Source organism: Sceloporus occidentalis, unplaced genomic scaffold (genome assembly GCF_023333645.1).
Source record: "Sceloporus occidentalis isolate IW3139 unplaced genomic scaffold, rSceOcc1.0.p SCAF_25, whole genome shotgun sequence".
NCBI lineage: Eukaryota > Metazoa > Chordata > Lepidosauria > Squamata > Phrynosomatidae > Sceloporus > Sceloporus occidentalis.
Genome location: NW_028317005.1, coordinates 8,667,912 through 8,693,007, shown reverse-complemented (window position 1 = coordinate 8,693,007; position 25,096 = coordinate 8,667,912). Strand labels below are relative to the sequence as shown.

The following is a 25,096-nucleotide window of genomic DNA, read 5'->3' as shown; positions in this document are numbered from 1 at the left end:
GCCATAATAGCTAGAATTTCCAATAGAGAGACTTTTGAAAACCACAGCAAGTCCTTGATTAGACAAATGATTGCCCTTGTTTATTTGTTGTGCAGTCTGCGGCCGAATACGTGAAAATTCATCTTCCCGAAGTGTTGAAACAGCATCTTCAAGATTTTGAAAAGGACAAAGAAAACAGTGTGCTTTCCTACCAGACGATCCTTGAACAGCAGATCCTGGCAATAGACCGTGAATTGCTCGAGAAGCTCACCGTGTCTTATGATGAAGCAGGTATGTGTCATCCTTTCTCCTCCAATAGCTGTGTATTAAAGTCTTAAAATCACCAACAAGCCCTGCAATTACTTTTCCCCCTGCAGTGACCACCACATGCTTATCACAATGATGGATGTATTCAGCACATGTATGGTTATGGTTTATGTAAGGTGCTTTACAAAATATATGCAATTTTTTTAAGCCTTGTGTTATTTTAGACACTGACAAAGTAATGTAGAACACAAAGGACCAAACTAACGGATGCAATTCTATTTTAAATAACATTATTCTGTTTAATGGGACTGGATATATGACCTATACATCATGCTGGGAATTGGCAATGGATCAAGAGATATGTTTCATTTGCAGCCATTTGCGTGTATATTTTTAAATGTACCTTATTTTCACTCGCAGCACTTGCAATGCAAATGACAACAAGCACCCAGAATGCGTTCTGGATGCTTAGACGAGTTCACCTGGTATAGGGTTGGGGAAAGCGTTCCTGAATCTAGCAACATAGCCAAGATAACTAGTCCTTGAAATCAAGGTCAAACCTATGGTTTCTAATTTCTTTGTGAACTCTCTCTGGAGCCTCCATTTTCTTTTATTTTCTTTTACCCATATATCGTGATGGGCTTACCCAGGAACTCTCTCGGGAGAGGCACCGGTTCTCTGGGTCAACGCCCGAATCCTCCGGGTCACGGGAGTGGGGTCTTGACAAGCCCCACTCCCCCCCCATTTCTCCTTCAAATGGGGGTGTTTCCTGCGATGTCAGATAGAACGCCCACTGTCAGGCACGTACTGTATGGCCGCAGCCTGTTCCCGATCCTCTCTGCAACGGTGGGGCGTATGCAAATCCAGCGCCGCCCCCCTCTCCCTCGATAAACTGGAGGATGTGAGGTACGGTGGGCGGATCTACAGGCATGACGCATGCTGCAGATTAAATGCTGCTCCCCTATTCAGAGAAAGGGAAGGTGACCTGGAGGTCACCCCTTCAACCTCTGTAGCAATGCTGGCAGCACTCATACATCTATTTCCCAAAGACAACCTCTGAGAGATGCTTTTATACTGCTCAGCATGGTGATTACAGAAGCTCCACCCCTTTTTGGGACGGGATGAGTTTACTTGAGGGAGACAGCGCCATCTTGAAAAAGGACAATGCCAGTACCGGTACTTGCAAAGGGCACCGTGCAGTAGTGTTGCTGATTCTCCCTGTCCCCAGGAGTGCTGCGGGAGTGAGGATATATGGTGCATGAGCGCGATGGATGCAGTGCTGCCAGGACTTCATCCCCCTCCAGCGAGGGACCGGTATTAGGGACAGAGGTAAGGGCGTAAAATGCTCTAACCCAGTCATTTAGCCATCACAAAGTTGCTCAGAGAGTTCCCAGGTTTGAGTAGCTATACCATACTTAATTCAGGCCTCATTCCCACCCTCGTATTAAGTTTGGGAGGTTCAGCTTGCAATGTTTATTTTAGAAGTGAAGTAATATGGCAATAATACACTTTTCTACTTTTCACCGTGTTAACTATTTTACATTTTCTTAATTGCCTACTGAAATTATGGTATACTCTAGGGTACTTAGTCAAAACCAAATGGTTACAAAAGACTATAGTTGTAAATATATGTGCTCATGCATGTAGCATGCTCCCACAATTACCTTCTCTGCCGCGGGATATGAAAACAACTATTATCTATACAATATCAGGATTCATTGCCTCAGGTGATTAAAACCTGCCAGTGAATTGCATGTATATCACTTCAATCAAGTCATTTATTGTTTAGTACAAGCACAGTAAATGCTCTGTTCCTGTTTCCTAATCTATATCTGATTACAAGAACAAAATGTGTCCCCTTTACAAATCATTGCAGATGCCAGATGTTTTCCCTGCTTAATGCTTTGCAATTATTCAGTGTCAGTACTGCCAACCTGTCTCATCCCTCGTTCACCATCCAAAAAGAAACATGAACTCCCCTTGGACTGTGTTTCACTGAGCCACTCTAGGACCCCTTTCACTTAATTCCGAGCCCCTTTTATAATGCCGTCTTGGTTCCATGAGCAGTGACAAGTACGCAGTCCAAATATAAAATTGCCTTACGTGTTAATCTTTTAACTACATTAAGGTGTTTATAGATGCCAAACAAAGAAAAGCTGTCTTCATATTTCTTGTGTGAATTTTGTTCTTTGGTGCTCTCTCTGGGAATTGCTGGTATGTTGAGTAAACTCACACAGGGGTCTCAAGTGAAGACCCCAACTTCTATATTAAAAATAGGCTTTAATTATAGAGATAATGTCACCATAGAAGATTAAGCAGTTGCTTAGGGCCATCATAGGTGTATGGGGCCCTATGAAAAGGATGTGAGAAAAACGAAACACAAATTCTTCATGAAGTTATAACAGCAATGTGTCTTTTTATTTAAAATAAACTCATGATCACAAGTATTGTACTTCTTAGTCAATGTATAATTATTATTTACTTGTGTTAGCGATAGGACCCGCTGATGTTGTCTGTCTGTACTTGCTGGTACAATAAAGCCTGAAGATGCTGCATGGTAACTTTTTGTTCATACATGTTACAGTCCAGATAGGGTCTGCACCCTAGTTCTCACATCCGTAGCTCAGTGCAGACCACAATATATACTTGTAACTAGACTTGTGCATTTGTGTTTGTACGAATTTACATTTTAACAAAATTTGCCAATTTTATGAATTCATACAAATTTGTGACAACGAGGAAGGGGCCCCCGACAAAATAAACAAAAACGAAGCAGAGAGCTCTGAATTTTTGTTTGCATTTTGTTGCTCTTTCACTCTCACTAACTCTTACTGACACTCTCTCACACTCTCTCTCAATGTCCCCCCAACTTCCTCCGCTGACCGCTTCCTTGTCCTGTCTCCTTTTCCGCAGCTCCGTTTCTTCTCTTGCCTCTTCTTGATCTTCTATCTATATTTTTTTCTTCTGTCTTCTTTCTTTGTCCGCTCTCTTAATAAGGCCTCTCAGCAGGGGCGGACTGGGCCGGGGGGCAGGGGGGCAATTGCCCCCCAGGCCGCCCTAAATCCGGGCCGGTGGGCCGGACGGACGAGCATTCAATGCGGCTGCGGCCGCAAAGTTAAAAACTAAGCGGCCGCGAGCAGGATTGAATGCGGCCGTCATGCGTACCTGGCGTGGGGGGGAGGGGGGCGGTCCGCCCCGGCTGCCGCTCATCTGAGGGGTGCCACCATGCCGGCACGCCTTCAGAAACGATGCGCGCGGCACAACATTGAAGCCACGCCCACCGTCTTCCGCGCTCAGTGCACCGGAAGGACAGGAAGAAGAAGAAGAGGAGGAGGAGGAAAAGTGAGAGTGAAAGAAGAAAAGGTAGGAAAGAGTGGATTAGTAAGTGTGTGAGAGTGATGGGTGTTATGCTGAATGTAAGTGTGTGAGAGTGATGGGTGTTATGCTGAATGTAAGTGTGTGAGAGTGATGGGTGTTATGCTGAATGTAAGTGTGTGAGAGTGATGGGTGTTATGCTGAATGTAAGTGTGTGAGAGTGATGGGTGTTATGCTGAATGTTTGTGAATGAGGGTTTCAGATAGCATGGATGTGTAAGTGTTGGGGGATAGCTTGGCATAGGGAGTCCGTAATCACATTCCTTTCATGCCCAGATTCCAGCATGTAGTGGCTGCCTAGGCATGATAGGAGTGTGATTGCTGTTATAAATTATTTTTTGGTCCAACTTCGGTGTGTTAACACTTTTATTGGACAGAATAATTCAATGACAGTATTAATATATATATATATATATATAATTGCAAACAGCAACCACACTCCTATCATGCTAAGTCAGCCAGCACATGCTAGAACCTGGGCATGATAGGATTGTGATTGTTATATATATGTGTGTTTGTGTGTATATATATGTTAATATTGTTGTTGATTTTTTTGTCTAATTTTGGTGTTACTTTTAATAAAGTATTTTAAAGGTTTTTTTTGTTTTTTTTTTCAGTTTTGGCCAAGTGAATGCTGAATTTTTAGTTTCAGTCCAGAATTTTCATTTCGTTGCATCCCTACTATATACTATGCCAGTCACTAAAGTGGTAAGCCTACACCACATCAATGTTTGGCTTAGTATATAGTGATAGGGGTTGTCAGTGTCTGGCTCAATGTATAGGCACACATTGACGGTGGTACCGCATAATCCCTAAGCATATAATGATAACAAATATGCTGTACCCCTGTCAATGTTTGCCTAACCATAGAAACTATGCAGTTTTAAAGTGTGTGTGTGTGGGGGGGTGCCACATACAGGGTCTGCCACAGGTGCCAAATACTCTCGGTACGCCCCTGCATCATGCGGCTGTCAGACCCAATGGCCATGCCTCAGCTCCTCTTCCCACGTCTTAAAAGTGGTGGGATGAAGAGCTGAGGCATGCGGTGCGTGCACGCCGGCCACTTTAATTTCATTAGGCGCTGGTGGAGTGACTGCCGCACGACGGCCGCTTTCAATGTCGCTCGCAGCCGCTTTGATGGTGCAACGGGCCAGTTGACTAGACTTGCCCCCCAGGCCTTAGGCTGCCAGCCCTCCCCTGCCTCTCAGAGCACTTCTGCAAAAGGGAAGAGCTTCTCCACCGACTGCAGGAGACGAACACAGAAGTGGTCAGTGGAGAAGGCAAATGAGAGAATGAATGAGAGAGAGTTAATGAATGAGTGTTAGAGAGCATGAGGTAGTGTGTGACAACAAAATTTCTTTCCAAATGGAAAAAGCCCTACGAATTTCGTCTGAACCGAAGGGCAAATTTGTTCTCTGAAAATGAATGTCCAAATAGTTTTTGGTCCATTTACTTGTAACTTCAGATAAGGCCGATGTTAGGATTCAAAAGAATACTTTGAAACAAACAGGAATAAACAAATTAAGTGTCTTTTGTTTGCCCATGAGTCACTTTTGGCATTTTTATTTCTTAAGGAGTCACAGCAAATTGAGGACTTCTTGACCTCAGTTATTTGTGCAGCCTTACATACATACAGTATATTTCGCAACTCTTCAATTTTTGCAGAAGCCTGTTCTTTTCATTAATGTGTTTGCAGCAAAGGATGGTGATTTGGCCACTTTAAAGTACTGAAAAACCAAGGCAGATAATTGCCCTGTGATTCAAATCTTTTTATTTTATAGAGAAGGTGATAGGTAAAATGCTATTTTGCTAATGTTACTGTAAGTGCAAGTATGCTTTTTGTTTTTCTTTTTAGAAAATCATTTTTACGGTTCTGGGATTCTGTGTTTAGATTTCTCAGCATATTTTTACAAAACGAAAATATCAGACGATTTATGTGCAAGTATTGGAATGTATTGTAATATTATTTATATTTGGCTGTCAGAAAAGTAAGCTACATTATTCGTGAATTACCGTATTGGCTCGGATATAGGCCGCCCCCGTATATAGGCCGCACCCTAAAAGTTTGGTGCTTTTTTAAAGAAAAAGTTTTTTTCTTTAAAAAAGCACCAAAAAAACATGCTGCCACTCTGCCCCCCCGAGATATGCTGCCACTGTCCCCCCGAGATATGCTGCCACTCCCGAGATATGCTGCCACTGTCCTCCCTCCCCGAGATATGCTACCACTGTCCGTCCGTCCCCCCCCCGAGATATGCTGCCACTGTCCTCCTCTGCCCCCCGACTTACCGGAGCTGACTCCCGGGTGTCTTGCGAGGCCGGCGGGGGACATCTACGCAATACGCGTATACAACTTCCGGTGCGGGATGTGCCGGCACCGGAAGTTGTATACGCGTATTGCGTAGATGTCCCCCGCCGGCCCCGCAAGACACCCGGGAGTCTGCTCCGGTAAGTCAGGCGGGGGGCCAGAGGTAAAACGCATCGTGCGGTTAGACAACCGCACGATGCGCTTAGACAACCTCCCGTGCCGGCACCCCCCCGTGGGAAGTGCTGGCAGGGGAGGCTGTCTGAGCGTATCGGGGAGTAGGATGCAGGTCCCCTGCACCGCTGCGGGGGATCTGTATCCTAACCCCGCTGCCTGCCCGGCGCCCGGGACTGCATGTCCCGGGCGTCGGGCGCTAGACCCCGAATATAGGCCGCACCCCCACTTTAAAGACTTAAAGTGGGGGAAAAAAGTGCGGCCTATATCCGAGCCAATACGGTATAATCAGACACAAGCAATCTGTAGAGCTTTGAACTGCCAGCTGTGGGATGTCAGGGAATATTTTTTGTATTGAAAAAAAACCCACCATCATGACATCTGTAATTATAAACTGGGCCTACATTGGAATAACATTGGGTTTTATGTGCTATAGGCTGATCTGACCCATTAATAATATTCAATAACATTGAATATTAACAACAGCTATTATGTCAAGATATTAACATGAATCTACCAATCTACTCAAGGTAGAATAAAGTAGGTTAGTTTGCTCAAAATACTATTTGGTTTACACAACGCCGTCTTTGAACCTCAAACATTTCTGGACTGGAACCGTAAAACTTGCCCAGATTTGCCCAAGGCCTCCAAGCCTGCCCCAAAATTAAGTTTGCAAAACCATCACAGCCTTAGGTATGAACATTCAACGCTTGTTTGCAATTAGTCTATATTTAAAAAAAATTGTATTACTTGTACCAGTCAAGGAAGAATTATGAGTTACTTGATTATACACATTCGAGTTTATATTTGAATTTTAATATTAAGTAAGAAGAATGTTTTAAATGTAATCCTCTCATGTTTTTCCAGAATGGAGAAAGTCTTTGTTCGAGAAAAAACAAACACTTGCTGATAAGCTACGTTTCATTTTCAGTAATGTGTTTTGCTTGAGCAAAATGTTATTAGTTCCTGAACTATATTGTGTGAAATTCAGTGCTTTTTCATATTTGCTTTCTAATGGATTACCCAATCAAAAAGGCCTAGTACAATTATGTGGTTATTGATAGAAAATGAAATACAGTTTATATGGGATTGATTTTTGCAAAGCGCCATACAGCTGATAGCAGTTAGTAAGATAGGAATCCATTGGAACACAAATCTACAAGTCCTTCCATCTCCTTGTACACGTTAAAAAAAAAAAAATATCTCTGGATGCGCTTGAAACTGACATATGGAAATTCTTAGTAAAGAGGCGATAAAATGTCACCCAAAACACTTTCCAGGCTGATTTTCATCTATTTTTATTTCAAATACTCTAACAGCCTTTTTTGGAGTTTTCGTAGAATTGATGGATGGATAGATAGAATGCGTGTGTATATCTCCAAAATGACCAGAAGATTTTTTTTTTTTAACACAAATTTGAGTAATAATTGTGGAAAATATATAACTGTCCATCTTTTAATAGCTAAAGTATAGAGATACATTTTCCATTGCCTTCTATACTTAGATTAAAGGTTTCCCGAAAATGGCCATAACTATAACAATGGTTTCACTCTGTTAATGACGTTGGGGCCTCAACGTTCAGCTCACAAGGAGAGGCATTCTTAGGATAAAGCATACATGTTTCTACCTGTTGAAAAAGAGTACATACTAATTAAAAAGAAATCAAGGTTCCAATGCTCAACAAACAATAAAACTATTTTTCATCAAATTCATTTTAGTAGAACTTTAGTAGAAATAAAGACGAAATTGAATGAATTTGTTTTCGATACAACTGGAGATGTAATATTTGTACTTGCTATTGCATTTGTTTAAATGAACGTAGCTTTAATGTTATGTTGTTTGACTATTTGTGGAATCCACATAATTGCAATTCAAGTAAGATTATATTACATTATTATTTAAAATTTTCCGCAGATTCTGTAGCACTAAGATAATAGCTACAGTGGATATAAAACGTCTACACACCCCTGTTAAAATGCCAGGTTCTTGTGATGTTAAAGAATGAGACAAAAATAAATCATGTCAGAACTTTTTCAACCTTTAATGTGACCTCTAACGTGAACAATTCAACTGCAAAACAAGCTGAAATTTTTGAGGGGGGGAAAACAACAAAAAGAAACTCACAATAACCTGCTTGCATAAGTGTGCACACCCTCTTATAACTGGGGCTGTGGCTGTGTTCAGAACTCATGTTAAATAGAAGTCATTACACACCTGCCATCATTTAAAGTGACTCTGATTAATCACAAATAAAGTTCAGCTGTTCTAGTAGGATTTACCTGACATTTGCTTAGTTGCATCTCAGAGGAAAAGCCATGGTCCGCAGAGAGCTTCCAAAGAATCAGAGGGATCTCATTGTTGAAAGATATCGGTCAGGAGAAGGGTACAAAAGAATTTCCAAAGCATTCGATATACCATGGAACACAGTGAAGACAATATGGCACAACAGAGACAAGTACTGGCAAGTACCAGCTGTGTGCTACATGTGACAACAATCTCCCGTTTTCTTCATATGGGTTATGGGGTAGGGTGGCAAGACGGAAGCCTTTTCTCACAAAGAAAAACATCCAAGCCCGGCTGAAGTTTGCAAAAACAAAGATCAAGTCCCCCAAAAGCACGTGGGAAAATGTGTTATGGTCGGATAAAACCAAGGTCGAACTTTTTGGCCATAAATCCAAAAGGTATGTTTGGTGCAGAAAAAACACCGCACGTCACCCAAAGAACACCATACCCACAGTGAAGCAGGGTGGTGGCAGCATCATGCTTTGGGGCTGTTTTTCTTCCGCTGGAAGCCTTTCCAATAACGGAATGGAATATTATTAATTAGTCTGTCCTCAGGACTATTGAACTAAACCATATCTTCATTTTAGATATGGTTTGTATTTTCAAAATTCTTCTTTTGGCTTGATTTTATGAATTATAAAATATGGAAAAATAAAACATATGAAGAAATAGAACTATTAATAAGTCTTGAAAGTCTTCCCGTCAGGGCGGAGCCACAGCATGTACCACAGGGACAACCTCTCCCCCGTTCCTCCAATCAGGTGTTTATAGTGCGTTCTGAGACTCCACCCTGATGGAGAAGTGGATAACGGAGCAGATCACCGGAGAAGAAAGAGGATGTGGAAACATGAAGCAGGAGAAGATACTTTGATAGAATCTGTTACTACGTTTAATATCCCTCCTTCAGATCACCAACCTATGTCAATGAGATAAAAAATCTAACTAGAAGGATCATAATCACAGTTGATGTTAAGTTTACTTGTGCTAAGGGCATTCCAATATATATTTGTCTAATAATATATTTCCCAATGAAAATTTTAGTACTGGATCTTGGATTTGTGTTCCCTCATATTATTTTTTCAGTACATAAAGCCTTCTAGAAAAACCGAAATATATCCTTCGCCCCAGTTAAATATTCTGTTTCCGATTAAACATATTTGCCACCTCTCACCATGACAAACATATCCTTAATGTTTTCATTACTAATTATTTTTTTATTGAATAATTCCCTCCCTGTGTCTTCAATTACACACTGCTTATGTACATGTTGCCCCAGTTAAGCAATTACCTAATGTCACATTTATACTGTGACTGATGGGATTTCACTTTGCGACCAGTTACGGTAAGGTCCACAAATGAACTTGGATCTGAATCCATTCCTATTTTAAACTTAGTATCTAACAGCTAGAATCCATCAGGGTTTATTTCCCTGCCATATTTTTGTTGAGACCTTAATCTCAGGTATCCATAAATGTCATCGCTCCATAATAATATTTGTGAACAACAACAACATGTTGGCATGGTTCTATGTATTAAAGCAGCACATTTATTAATATGCATTAATACATTACAATAGAACACCAATAGGCAATAAAGTTCATCAGCACATTAACCATCAGTGCTAAGGGAAAAGCAACATGCTGATAGAAAGAGACATGGGCGTAGGAACCCCTAAAAATCTGGGGGGGACAGCATTTTCCCCCATCAGATCCCCACTTTCTCACACTATCTACCCCCTCTCACACTTTCTTACTATCTACCCCCCTCCTTACCCTCCCTTCTCACTAGCTACCCTCTCCCTACCACCCCCTTCACACTAGCTACCCTCTCCCTATCGCCCCCTTCTCACTAGCTACCCTCTCCCTACCCCCCCTTCTCACTGTCTACCCCAGGGGTGTCCAAGGTTTTTCTGCAGTGGGCCACTTCATCAGAATTGTATACGTGCGCGGGCCACACTCATTTTTCACTGTGAGAAAATATGGCCTTTAATAAAATATGCAGATTAAAATAAAGTAAATAACACAAAACCTTTACTTTTCCTCTCACTGATTTCTGGGCCTAGAAAGTTTTGTGACTACAAATTCAGGACTCAGGATAATTAAAAATTAAACAGTTCTATTTATTCTAGGGATGCACCAAAATAAAAATTCTGGACCAAAACATTCACGGTTCACTTAGCCAAAACCGAAAATGACCCCCCACCTTTAAAAATAATAATAAAAACTCATATTTTTAATAAAAGTAGGTAACACACCACAATTGGACAAAAGAAATTAGCAATATGACTTGGCATGATAGGAGTGTGATTGCTAACAGCAATCACACTCCTATCATACCCAGGCAGCCAGTACATTCTGGTACAGGGTGGCTGTAAGTGATGTGCAGACCCCATACTGATGGCAGCATCAATACACAAGGGGGGCAGCTAGCTAGGTATCAGCATGTACTGGCTGACTTGGCATGATAGGAGTGTGATTGCTAACAGCAATCACAGTCCCATCTTGCCTAGGTTCCAGCACCTTCACATCCAACCAGTAAATGCTGTAACCGAGGCATGATGGGACTGTGATTGCTGTTAGCAATCACACTCCTATCATGCCAAGTCAGCCAGTACATGCTGGTACACGGTGGCTGTAAGTGATGTGCAGACCCCATACTGCTGGCAGCATCAATACACAAGGGGGGCAGCCAGTGGCGTCTCCAGGTTTCATATTTAGGGGGGGCACATGGGGGGCCAGGGACCAAAGTAGGGGGGCCAATTATAAAACGGTACATATACACTATATATATATATATATATATATATATATATATATATATATATATACACACACACACACACACGTTAGACGTGCATTTTTAACTACATAATATGCACTTATCTGTTTGAAGTAAAGACTGTGATTAAAATATGATTTCAAAATAACAGCTAAAGTGACAGTTATTTTTCATTATTTAATATTAGCCCCTGCTGACAATATTTATAAATATTAGACCCTGCTGCAGATATATAGAAATATTAGACCCTGCTGCAGATATATATTAATATTAACCCCTGCTGCGGATATATATTAATATTAGCCCCTGCTGCGGATACATACTTATATTATACCCTGCTGCCGATATACATAGAAATTATACCCTGCTGCCAACATATATTAATATTAGCCCCTACTGCCGATATATATTATTAGTCCCTGCAGCCAATATATATTAATATTAGCCCCTGCAGCCAATATTTATTGATAATAGGCCCTGCAGCCGATATATATAAACATTAGTCCCAGCTTCCGATATATATTAATATTAGCCCCTGCAGCCAATATATATTAATATTAGACCCTGCTGCCAATATATTTGCCACACTGACTGCAGATCAGGGGAAGACAGTGAGAGTCAGTGCAGTGTTCCCTCCTTCTGACTGCACCGTGACATTGAGAGGTCCTCTCCCCTGTAATCATCCCCAGAGTCCCTTTATCCCCTCATTCACTAAACCATAGCGCTCTTTTACTTACACCCTGTAGTTCAGGTATAGATCAAATAAACAACACATGGAAACAGCACATGCAACTGAATGAGATTAAAAAAAAACTTGTATTTGCAGGTATACATAAATAATGTATGGAAACATAGCATTGCAGGTATAAACCAACAGAACACACAAACCCAGCATTGCAGGTATATATCAACTGGAAATCACATGTACACTCAGCACTGAAGGTTTAGATCAAATAATCAACACATGGAAACAGCACTCCAGGTATTGATCAACTGAATAAGACATGCAAATCCTATATTTGCAGGTAAACATTAATAATGTATGGAAATATAGCCGATACAGATGAACAGAATGACACAAAACCCAGCTTTGCAGATATAAATCAATTGGAAATTACATACAAACTCTGCATTAAAGGTATAGATAAAACCCCCTAAATTACAGGCATAGATCACTGGTCACACACCCCAAAGCCAGCCCTGGTGTCCACACTGCCCACATAGAACCTGACCAGCACCTAAGTTACACATTATGTCAACTTTGTCCCCAAACAACTGAACGTACGCCGTTTTTGTCCCATAAAGACCTCTCCCTCCCAATCTATCCTATCTACCCCCTCTCCCTCCCAATCTATCCTATCTACCACAACTGCCTCTCTATCTACCACATCTGCCTCCCAATCTATCCCCTCTCCCTCCCAATCTATCCCATCTACCCCCCTCTCCCTCCCAATCTATCCCATCTACCCCCCTCTCCCTCCCAATCTATCCCATCTACCCCCCTCTCCCTCCCAATCTATCCTTATCTACCCCTTCTCACTTCCTATCTACCTCTTCTGACTCTCTAACCCCCTCCTAACTTTCTAACCCCCCCTTTGAAGTTCACTTACCTTGGGCTTGTCCAGCGGTGAGATCGCGAGGTCTCTGTATCCCTGGTTCTGCCGGCTTCACTGCTGGGCGCCGGATATGACGACATATACCGGCGCTCGGCTTGAAATGCCGGCACTGCGAACCAGGAAGAGGCCTCGCGGTCGCGGAGAAGAGTGAGAGGCGCCGAACGGTTGCTGAGAACTTATTCCTCAGCAACCGCTCGGCGCCTCTCACTCTCTCCTCCGGGTCTATTAAAAAAAAAAAAAAAAGCCGGCGTTTCAATTGGGGGGGCACACCGGGGGGCACAGCATGATGTAGGGGGGGGCCATGGCCCCCTCTGCCCCCCCCTGCCGACGCCACTGGGGTCAGCTAGCTATGTTTCAGCATGCACTGGCTGACTTGGCATGATAGGAGTGTGATTGCTAACATCAATCACAGTCCAATCATGCCTAGGTTCCAGCACTTACACATCCATTCTATCACACACACACTCATTCATTCACAGATTCATTCCCTCAATTCAAACACCCTCCCCACCCCCTTACCTGCACTGCAGCTCCTCGATGCCGCTCACAGTCTTCAGCAGAGGGCGCGGCCTCCCTCTGCGTTCTCTGGTACTGCACAGAGGATGTGATGTAATGTCACGTGAACTCTGCTGGGTTCCGGTTCCTCTGTGCAGTACAGAAGACCCTCCCACAGGTAAGTAGCAGGGCTCGAGGCGCGGACCGCGTAAGATCGGTTGCCCTGGCCCTGGGGGGGGATTTCTTAATTATCGGTCCCCCCCCGCATGAGTTACTGGGGGGGATCTATCCCCCCCGGTTCCTACGCCCATGGAAAGAGATTATTAGAAACATACAGTAAGGATCAATGTTGACCGAGTTCAAACCCTGTATTAACCTATAATCTAAAGCTACTTGAAAGACACTGATGTATTTCATTTTTCAAGAAAGTCCTGGTCCGTCCTACCTTGTTCTGTTTTAGGACAGAACTCTCTATTTCAAGAGAACCCTGAAGCTTGTGTACCCATCCAGATGACCACATCAGCAGTATGCAGAATGCCAATTGCTATCAGACATTTTCAACATTTGATAGCTTCAGGAGCTGTCTTCTGTTTCACATTAATACATTAGAAAAATGAATGCTTTCTTTTTTATTTGATTGTCCTTTAATAGATATAATTCAAAAATACAGTGAGTGTTTTGTATAATAAAAATGAGTCTGAAATGGATGTTGAGATGATATAATGGAAAGATTCAAATATATAAAGACTTTAACAAAACCAAGAAGGGAGCAGTGAGGAATGTTTGATCCAGAAGGCTTGGCTGAATTGGGACTATGGAAAACTCAAATATATTACACCAAAATTCTAGCCAAACATAGAACGGTCTCCAGTGAACTCTGTGTTTTTTATGTTGCTGGAGAATGCGTAGACTAGATGGACAACTGTTTCTAATTTTCAGGAACAGCCTTTGTTACGGCGGCCTTCAAAAGCGTATTCAGAGATCAGAGAACCTGTTTTCCATCTGTGAACACAGTATGACTGTAAAAGCAACCAACTAGTCCCCCGTTACAGAATTACGATGGAAAAAATGCCATATCATAGCCCTGGGTGTTTGATTTCAACCATACTTTCCATTCAATGCTGATGATTTTAACAGGTGTGGAAAATTGTTGCCTGACAATGGCCAAATATTGTATGATTCCTCATCCAGATCTTTGAGGCTCTGCTATTCAGATATGAACAGTCCAACTTTTTGAGTTCTCCCCCCAAAAAGTATATTTCCTACTTCAGCATATCCTTGATACAAATGCTGCTAAAATAAGTCATGTGTTTCTTTTTAAAGTATGATGTAGTAAGCTGGTTAATAAACACATCTGGATATATAGATTTTATGTAGCTAACAAGTCAATACAAATGGAGAATGAAGAGAAGAAAAGTTTGTTTTGTGTTAAAACTACATGGAATTTTGTAAGGGAACCCAGACCCCTTGTTTGCTATATTTGGCTAATTTTATAATGCACGAGGAAGCACAAATTGGCAAACAAAGCTATATTTCTACATCTCTCGTTGATGAGGGACATTTGCTTATTAGGATTCATCCTTCTTGTAACAAAGTCCTAACTGCCAAAGGCACCATACCATTACATATTAGAAGTAATATGGTAGACATTCAAGTAATTTCATCTAGGGAATTGATGTCAGATGATTCCATGAGTGAGGCATATACTGTATATCAGAAACATAATATGCAAGAAAAGAAGGTTTAGGTATCAATGTATGAAAGGTCACATCATACAGAGGTTTGTGTCACCATCTTCTATATATTCAGTATTAAACAAAAAAAGACATAAATTAAAAACCATAAAACTGCAAATTAAAATAATTCATCTATTAAAGGAGATAATTTTTGTTCCAAATCAGAATTGGTTAATGGCTTCATTGAACGCAGCACAAGCACATGGTCAATAGCGTGATGAATGTCCCTGCGTATTCATGCGAGGAACAAAACAAAAGTCTGCCTACTGGAGGAAAAATAACAGGGATCACTCGTCTATAATTATCTGTTTTCTCGATTTAAAAAGACATTTTTTGAAAAGGCCAAACGCAACAGTATCACTTTTCTAGTGAGTCTGTTAACTTAAAAGCTTGATAGATGCAAGTAGTATGTAACCACATCGGTCTAACCCAGGGCTTGACAAATCCCAGGTGCCAGGTCGCCATGGCGACAGAGAATTTTGTCCTGGCGCCTAGGTTTTGTCAGCCTCTTACATCCAGAAAAAATTGTGGATGTAAGAGGCTGAGTCACCACACGGGGGCGCTGCTGCTGTCTGCCCAGGAGTCTGGGCAGACAGCACAGCCACACAGAGCCCGCCCCCGAGCCTGAGATCACTCCCACGGAGTGATCCTGTAGGCTGAAAACACGGTTGCTGGAAAACCAGCAATCGTGTTTTCAGCTGCCACAGGCAGCTTCAGGTAAGGGGGTTGTGTGTTGATTGGGCCCCCACACAAGTGTGGGGACCTGACCCAACACCCCCCTGCTGCCTGATCGCTCCATGAGAGCGACAGTGCAGCGTTAACCCCTTCAATGCCGCAATCGGGGCATTTAGGGGTTAATTCCCGTTTTGTACGGGACTCTGCTGCTGGTGGTCTGCCTGGAAGCCCAGGCAGACCAGCAACAGCAAAAACGAGCCCCCACAAGCCCTTTGATGATTCCTGTAGGCATGGAAGCCTACAGTCGTCATCAAAGAGACTCCCCCCTGCAATGGCTGGTCTATAGACCAGCAATTGAGTCCCAGCTGCCAGAGGCAGCTTCAGGGACAGGGGAGAGGGTTCTTTGGTCTCCCCATGAGTGTGGAGACCAGCCCCAACACCCCCCTGCTGCCTGATCGCTCCATGAGAGCGACAGTGCAGCGTTAACCCCTTCAATGCCACAATTGTGTATGACGCATTCGTGGCATTCCAGGGGTTAACATTTGTCCCCACAAGCTTGTGGGGACTAAATATCAGTCAATGCTGTGCTCCAATGGAACATCAGCATCGAAAGAGTTAAAAAAAAAAAACAGCACTGACCTGAAAGTCCAGGGTGCTTCCAGGTCAAACGCTGTGATTTTAGTAAGTGGGCTATGATGTTCAGATCACTCCTGACCAACTGTTAGTTTAAAAAAATCCTGGCTCCTAACTTTTTTACCTGGCGCCTAGATTCACAACAAATTTGTCAAGCCCTGGTCTAACCATTCAGATTACGGAAATGAGATATAAACACGGAGAAGGTGGTTAATGATAAATTTACCATTAACCTGCACGCTAATGGATAGACTAGACTGGATGAAGAGATGTTGAGATCATTCTTTCACACCTGGAACACCTGCCTGCATCTCTTTGATTCTGGTGAGATTTCAGCAGTCATTGAAGAAGCTTCTAAATATCTGACCCAAACAGTACAATGAACAAATATTAAGTTGCCACAGTTAACAAACCTGTATATATATTTATTTTAATTAAATAGATTGTCCCATATATGTTACCATAAGTAGGCACAGCATACTGGATTTTGTAAATGCAGGGGTCTTCTCTGGGGGATGTGATAGAAACACTGAAATATATCAAGGGGCTCAATAAAGTACAAGAGGGGAGCATATTTCAAGAATAAAAAACCTTTGGGCAAAAGAAAATGTAATCAAAAGTACAGGTGCCGAAGAATAATCCTTTCATGCACACTCCTTATATTTCCCATGGCGCATCAATGGTCAGAAACCTCCATACTCCTCAACAGCAGCAAAAAAATAGGACTGGAGCTCTCCCAGTTTGGCAAAATGTATTTTTTATAACAGCACATAAAATGCAGCAGTTATATAGTCCTCAAGGCAAAGGTATTATTTGGGATTAATGATGTGGGGGGAGCCTGAATGGTGGGTCACAAGGACTGCATGGTGAACCGTCGTTCACAGAAAGCCACTTTAATTGGGGGCATAACTGGAAAAATTGGTGGTTCCCACGGACTGCTTTGGGTGCGAGACAATCACCTGCACCGGGAACTGTCAAGTAGCGGTGTGCACGAGCTACTACTTCTTGATGTTCCAAGTTTGTCATGATGAGTTTTTTTGGCCACTTTTTCATGACTGCATGGAATGTCATGAAGGTTGTAACGGGTAAAAATACTTTATTTTTTAAGACAGTCTTGAGGGCAGATGTTAGTTTTGCCAATACTACTCCGCTACAATTATTTGTTCTAGTAGATTGGTATTGTGTGTAACATTTTCCAGGTCTAAAACTCACTCATACACAATTTTTTAACACAATTTAAAGCATTATACATGTATGTTCCTTGAACAAATATATAGATTATAAAATGTTATAGTTAGGTGACATAATCATAATATTGTGGGGAAATTATTATTGCTATTAAACAGAAAACAACACAGTAGTTGTAAACTGTTGAGGCTAGTAAAGGTGGGTGTTCCACTTTTATTTAAATACAAAGTAAACAAATTACTTCTTATGACACCATTTGTATTAAGGATATATAGATCAAAAGTAGTTTCTACAAAGTTCTATTATTAGTCTATAATTAGTCTGTTATTATTACCCTTTATTTATATAGCACCAGTAATGTATGCTGCGCTTCTTACGGTGCACGCACTCAAGGGGTAGGACAAAACTAGAACTGGTAGACTAAGACAAACCGATACATTAGATCAGGCCCGGACTGGCCATTGGGCAAACCGGGCGTTTGCCCAGTGGGCCGGGCCGGATTGACTTAGGGGCTAATGGAGCTGCAGGTCCGCCACTCTAAGGGGTCGGGAAGCCCCTACCAGGGCCGGCCTTACGGGTGTGTGGCCGCACAGGGTTTAAATTAAAACATCTGGGTTGTTTTTTTTTACTTTATTTAACATCCTCCATGTTAAATAAAGTTTTTGTTAACTTTATTTAACATCGAGGATGTTAAAGTAAAAAAAAAAACCCCCAATGTTTTAATGTAAGCCTTGTGCGGCCGCAGACCACTAAGGCCGGCCCTGGTGGGGGCTTCCCGGCCCCTTAGAGTGGCGGACCCGGTCGCAGTTGCGGAGGGCTTAAGGGGCAGGTGCCCCTTATGCCCTGTGTTAATGCGACCGTAGAGGCCGCATAGGCCCAGTCAGTCCGGTCCTGCCGCGGGCCCGGCCGCAGTTGCTGCTTGCTCCGGCAACAAGGTAAGTAGGGTGAGGGAGGGGGGTGCAGTGAGAAGGGGCAGAGGGGGGTTAGATAGTGAGAAATGGGGAGAGGGGATAGATAGTGAGAGGGGGTACATAGTGAAAAGGGGGAACATAGTGAGAAGGGGCAGATAAGATGGGGAGAGGGGGTAGTGTGAATGCGTATGAGAATGAATAAATGTGTGGATGAATTGTGTGAATGCGTATGACAATTAATGAATTCATGTGTGGATGAATTGTTTGAATGATTTGTGAGACTGCATTAATGAATGTGTTAATGATTTGTGTGAATGAGTAAATGCAAAGATGGTACATGAAGGGTGGGCTTTAACAATAAATAAATAAATAAATATGGGCTGCTCGGGCTTAAATGCCTGGGCCTATTTTTTGTCCCAGTCCGGGCCTGCATTAGATAATTTTATATATCACATGATACATTTTTACATGTACAGTGTGGAAGAGCAGTAGTGGCAGACTGCGCATCTATTAATGTTACACAATAAAAACATGGGAAAAAAAAGAATAGTAATTTCCTTTTAAAGGGACAGTTTATTGTTACATAGTCTCATTATATAATGCATATTAAAGTACTTTGTATGTAATTTAATATATATTATTTCCTGTAAAGAAAAAACTCTGCAGCTCCACAGCGGCAGCTTACCTCACCTTCCACATGCATCCAGGGGATCTCACTTAAGCCAGAGCTGGAGCAACCCATCTCCTGCAATGTGTACAGCTGAGAGACAGGGGAACGGGACAAAAGCAGAACAAAAGGGAGGTTCTGATTAATCCCTGCAAGCGTTTGTCAGCAAGGAAAAACAAACGTTAGTTCAATGGTGATTATTATTATATGCGTCAAAGTGCAAACGATGGCTGGGGTGTCCCTCCGCTGGATCCATGGCATGGAAAGCAGCCCAAATGAACCTCGTCCCCCTTTGTCACTTTTGGATTTTCAAAATGAGAAGTTTTACTTTCAGTAACCTTTAGCTGTCATTAAAAGTTGAGCGCTGCAAAAGTAGATCTGGAGCGACATGTACTCCCCTTTGAGTAATATTCTAGCACTGATCAGTGACACATTAGTACTGACATTTCTTTTGTGTGTGGAATAAAATCCATTATATTTTACAGTAACTTTGCTCAGACAGGAAAAGTTCAGCTTCAAACAGATTAATCGGTAATGTTTTTCTTTGGCTTGGTCTTTCTGGGGTTTTTTTTAATTAGTTGTTTGCCAGCATTAGAGATAGTTCATTACATTGCTAGTTTATGAAGCTTTATACCCAATTATAAAAATGTGCCAACTTCTTCACTGGAAAAATAAAAATTTTTGAAGTCCTTCAAGCAAGTTAGTTTTTTAATAAACTCCTTTTCCTATCTGTATGGCTAATACAGCTAATTATTTATGTTAAGAGCAGGCAGAGTCTCTCTTGGTGTAAGCTAAGGCTAGTCATTTTCAGGTCTATTGATCACCACTGCTGAAGCACCCAAGATAGATTCTAAAGCCACCATGATTTATTGGTCTTCAAGAAGAGATGATGTGATGGGATTCAAACTGTTGTAGTACAGTCATCTTAATAACAATGATATGGAACACCCCAGAATTAAAAACCCTATTTGTGTGAGTGCTTATGAGATACTTGTACAATACTTGATAGACAGAGCTCACAGCTGTTCTCAAGGCCATCTTTAATTTTAGTGGGGTCTTGGGCAAACATCTATATATATTTTTTATAGTTGGGTAGACAATGCATGCCCAAATGATAACAAATTCTGTAGTTTTATTTGGTATCTCACCATGATGTAGCCTAAGCAACGGTATGGCTAAATTTCACTATTGGGAAACTCTTCACCTGCTCCACTTTATTTTTTTGCCTAAGTCATACATAACAAAATTTCCAATTACTGCTGTGGTTCTCCGATCCTGAAAGAAGATGCACCATAATCAGGTCATCGGAAGGTCCCATGCAGGAGACTGAAGTTCTTGCTTTAACCACTCTGCCACTTAAGTATGGTAATGGTGAGCACATTTGTTGCTTGGTTATATGAGACAAGGGCTCTGCATGCATACATCACAAAGTAAGAGAAATAGAGATGCTTCCAGATGGAAGCTTGTTGAGAGGACTTCCAGAGAGGTCCTTAAGGTAATGTAGTCCATTCTATTCTTTTCTATTCCTCTGCTATTTATTTGGAATCCATCCAAAATAGAATTGTGCAAAACAATTCAGACACATTTTTTGTTTCATTTTTGGTCAATCCTGCCCTTTTGGTTTTGGATGAAATTCTGAGAGCTTTTTCAATTGTGAAAAAAGGAAATTTGTTATCATTCACCCTTATTAATTCTCTCACACTCACTCTCAAAGTCTCTCTACCTTCTCTGCCAACCACTTCCATGTCTCTGTCTCCTTTTCAGCAGCCCTGCTTCTTGTCTTGCCTATTCTTGTTCTTTACATCTTATGTCTTCTGTCTCCTGTCTTCTTTCTTGGTACAAGGAGAGGAAAACAAAGAAGGAAGACAGAAGAAAGATACAGAAGAACAAGAAGAGGCAAGAGAAAGAAATGCAAACAAAAATTCAGAGCTCTCTGTTTCGTTTGCATTATTTTGCTGGACGTCCCTCTTCATTTTGAGACATTTGTATGCATTAATTTTGTTAAAATTAAAATTTATACCAATCGGAATGCACAAGTATAATAAGACTCTTTTTGGTGCAAATACTTTAAAGTCACAGATCTGCATTAATGATGTGAAGGATGGTAGACGTCAAAGCTAGGAGTCTTTCTAAAATAAAAAACCATTATAATAACAAAGATACTCTGCTAGAAGAGGGGATGAAGAAACTAATGCAGGTTTGTTTTTTTACTTCAAGAGGAATCAATTGATTTCCCAGTCATGCAATGGCCTACTGTAGTCCATTGTACCTACTTTTCTTAATCACATTGTCTAGGGCAGGGGCGTCCAACATGCGGCCCGCGGAACCTCGAGGTGCAGCACCTCAAGTGCTGGAACCTAGGCATGATGGGACTGTGATTGTTGTTAGCAATCATACTCCTATCATGCCAAGTCACCCAGTACATGCTGAAACCTGGATAGCTGCCCCCCTTGTGTATTGATGCTGCCAGCAGTATGGGGTCTGCACTTACAGCCACCCTGTACCAGCATGTATTGGCTGACTTGGGATGATAGGAGTGTGATTGTTAACAGCAATCTCCTAACAGCAATCACAGTCCCATCATGCCTAGGTTCCAGCATTCACTGGTTGCCTGAGTGTGTTTGCTGTTAGCAATCACACTCCTATCATGCCAAGTCATATTGTTGTGTTACTTTTAATAAAAGTGTGGTTACACACTAAAATTGGACAAAAAATACAATGCCCAGCCAACCAGTACATGCTGGAATCTGGGTATGCCTGAGATTGCTGTTAACAATCATTATATATAATTTTTTTGTACAATTTTTGGTGTGTAACATACTTTTATTAAAAGTGTGTGGGGGGGGGTCATTTTCAGTTTCGGCTAAGTGAACCCTGAATTTTCGGTTTTGGTCCAGAATTTTCATTTTAGTGCATCCCTAAAATAAATAGAACTATTTTATTTTTACTTATCCAGAATCCTGAATTTGTAGGCCCAGAAATCCCAGAAATCAGTGAGAGGAAAAGTAAAGGTTTTGTGTCATTTACTTTATTTTAATCTACATATTTTATTAAAGGCCATATTTTCTCTCACTGAAAAATGAGTGCGGCCCTCGCACGTATACAATTCTGATGAAGTGGCCCACTGCAGAAAAAACTTGGACACCCCTGGTCTAGAGTGTCGCTTCATCTTACATTGTTACCATCGGTATTGCTTTTTTATTACTATGTTTACTTATCAGAGCTTTGATAGCATCCTCAGAGGTAAATTACAGTTGCCTTGTGGTTTCTTTTACTTCTTTATTTGTGACGGAGAATATGAACAGGTAACGCTGCACAACAAACGTGTGCCTTGTGGTTGTAAACAAAATCAGCAGGGTAAAAAGCAGAAGCTTTGTTTATTGTGTGATCAACCTATGTGCCCCAAACCACATTAATGGGGAGCGCAGATTCATTTGGAACTGGTGTACAATAAAACTAATTATTTAATACAATCGTTTTTCTGATGATAAAGTACAATGCTGTACGGAGTGCAGTAGGTTAGCACTTCTTTTATGGCCAGTCCAGGAGGCTGCTATTGTTGTCGGTTGTATGATACTTTGGTGACTTTCCCTGCCTAAACGCCACACTGATTCTGATTGTGAACGGATTCTTTATGGCAGCTCTAAGTAGTCCCTTCCTCTATAAACTTTCATTAGTCGGAGTGTCCGGCTGGGTGATTAACAATGAGCCGTTCTATTGTTTACCGCAGGCGGGATGATAAGGGGTCAGGGTGTTTGTCTAGTAGACACAGAGCTAGAAGACATACATATAGCTAACATGCAGCTGCCTGTCAACATTATATTACGCAAAAACTGTTTTAAAGAAGAAAACGGTGGAATATTTTTGAAAACGTATTTTTAATAACAAAATTTGGTGCTCTGACCCCCTTTCAGCAACTGCTTAGGGTACCTTGTGGTCTGTGAGGGGGTTTGGGGTCAAACAGATAAACCTATTGTATTACCTGTGTGAAATATGGTAACCCTAAAAACCTAGGGCCACCTCTATAATCCATATATTTAATGAGGAATCCTTATTTTTAAGAAAGGAAAAAAAATATCTTATTTCTATTCATATAAGTGTACAGAATAATAGGAAAAACACAAATCCGTGTGTGTCACCGAGCGCAAACACTAGGGAATTCATTTTTCATGAGATCTAAATATATGCTTAATAATATTTTCCTTGACTAAATCTGACCCTTCATAGATTTATGTGTTATTTAATTGTTATATTACAAAGTCATTTGAGTCTCTGGATTCCTTTGTGAATACGCATAAACACGGCTGGCGTATTCACATATTTTGCATGTAAGTATAATAATCAGATATTAAATCAGTTGTGAGAAGAGTTTGGGGAATGCCGTCTGTTACATTGGCTGAGCAGTGAATATTTTTTTTCCTTGACTGTAAAAACAAAAAAAAAAGCTCTTATTGTGCTAAAAATATAATTCTTCTTTTCTTCATTACCAACATATTATTACGATTCTATTACGGATATAACTATCTTTTAACTACATTTAAAAACATTTGAAGAAAATATTTGAATATAAATATTCCACATCTCAGCCCTTATGCATAACGTGGGGCCAGCATTGTTTGCAGATAGCCTGTTAATTTGACATGGTAATTGGGCAGAACTGATGATCGCGTTGGTTCTCATCTGCTGTCACAATCTATATTTCTGTGTTTAAAGATTGCTTTCTTTATGAGATCTGACATTCATGGCAGCGAGAGAGAGACAGAGAGAAAAGACTTTAATAAATGCTCTCGCCTCTCTAACCACCAGGAATCGGGAACCTTTTTTTATGCACTCAGAAAAGGTACTTAATGCATACCCACGCATTCAATCATCACGTTATGGGAAGGAACACCTTTGTATATGCTGTACTTTTCTTAGCATTATTCGGCACAATGGCGCGTTATTGTGCCGTCTAATGAGAAGGTGTGGAGCCATTGGCATATTCTGGCAGCAGGACCATGGGGGCAGCAGCCCCTCTTCCTAATTATAGAGGCAATCTGGTGATCAGGGTCCCTGTTGATCAATATATGTTCAACCGCCAAAGAAGTAAGAGCAATATATATATATATATAAATATAAATATATATTTATAGACATATACCATTCATCTGTTTTGTTTGTGTGTATTTTAAAAGCCAATATCCAGGAGCTGCTGCAAAATATCAGCCTCAAGTGGGAAGGAAACAGAATGAAAAAAAATCAACATCAGGAATTTGATCCTCGAGGCTGCGGCTTAGCAATGATTTATCGTGGCAAGGGAGGCTGCAAATATAGGAGAGATTTTTGTTTTGTTGAATTTTCTGATTAAATCCACATTTTTTGCTTTTTGCATAATATCAGTGTGTATTCCAGACGCAGCGTACGACATTGATATGTAATCCCGACGACTTTAGTATTATAAAGTTGATTATTTGCTCTCGAAGTGCCTGGTTATCAGAAGAAATGAGTTTTTAGATTTCCTGATGAGCTTCTTTCAGCGATTCTTGGCGCTCTAACTGAGCCAGCTGAGTCTTGGGACCAATAAAGCATTTGTACTCAATTTAGTTCTTTTTTATACTGTACATTTTTCCACTGTGCAATTACTGGTGGCTGCCAAGAGGCAAATGTTTTCTAAACTTCTTACAAGGTTAAACCAATAATGTATAAGTGATGGCGTTAAAAAAGTCACAATAAGTTTACTTTCTCATCATATGGTACGCTCAGGTCACTTTGCAACATTTCGAGCTAAAAATATCACGTCACAATTTGTGGGGGGGTTTTAAATTGTATTTTTTCTTCTATTTTCTTAAAATTCTTGGCCTTCTTTTGTGATCTGCAGCTCCACGCTCATCACCCAGTGCTGCTAGTAGGCAAGAAGTCCCACAAGACGATGCTTGGTCTTCTCATACGTCTTTAAAGCTGGCATAACTAGAATTTAAACGAAAATAAAATAACCATATCCATTTGCTTGTGGGGTTTTTTTTTTGGAACATTTCGTTT

The 25,096-nt window shown here is 41.2% G+C and overlaps 1 protein-coding gene across 1 annotated transcript in view; it reads left to right on the top strand.

The window, feature by feature from the left end:
- Positions 1-25,096, top strand: part of PPM1L (protein phosphatase, Mg2+/Mn2+ dependent 1L) — a 105,173-nt gene that overhangs the window by 68,622 nt on the left and 11,455 nt on the right. Inside the window, exon 2 of the mRNA XM_089485439.1 lies at positions 96-270. Within this exon, the coding sequence (XP_089341565.1) occupies positions 96-270 (175 nt within the window). The remainder of the gene's footprint in view (positions 1-95; positions 271-25,096) is intronic.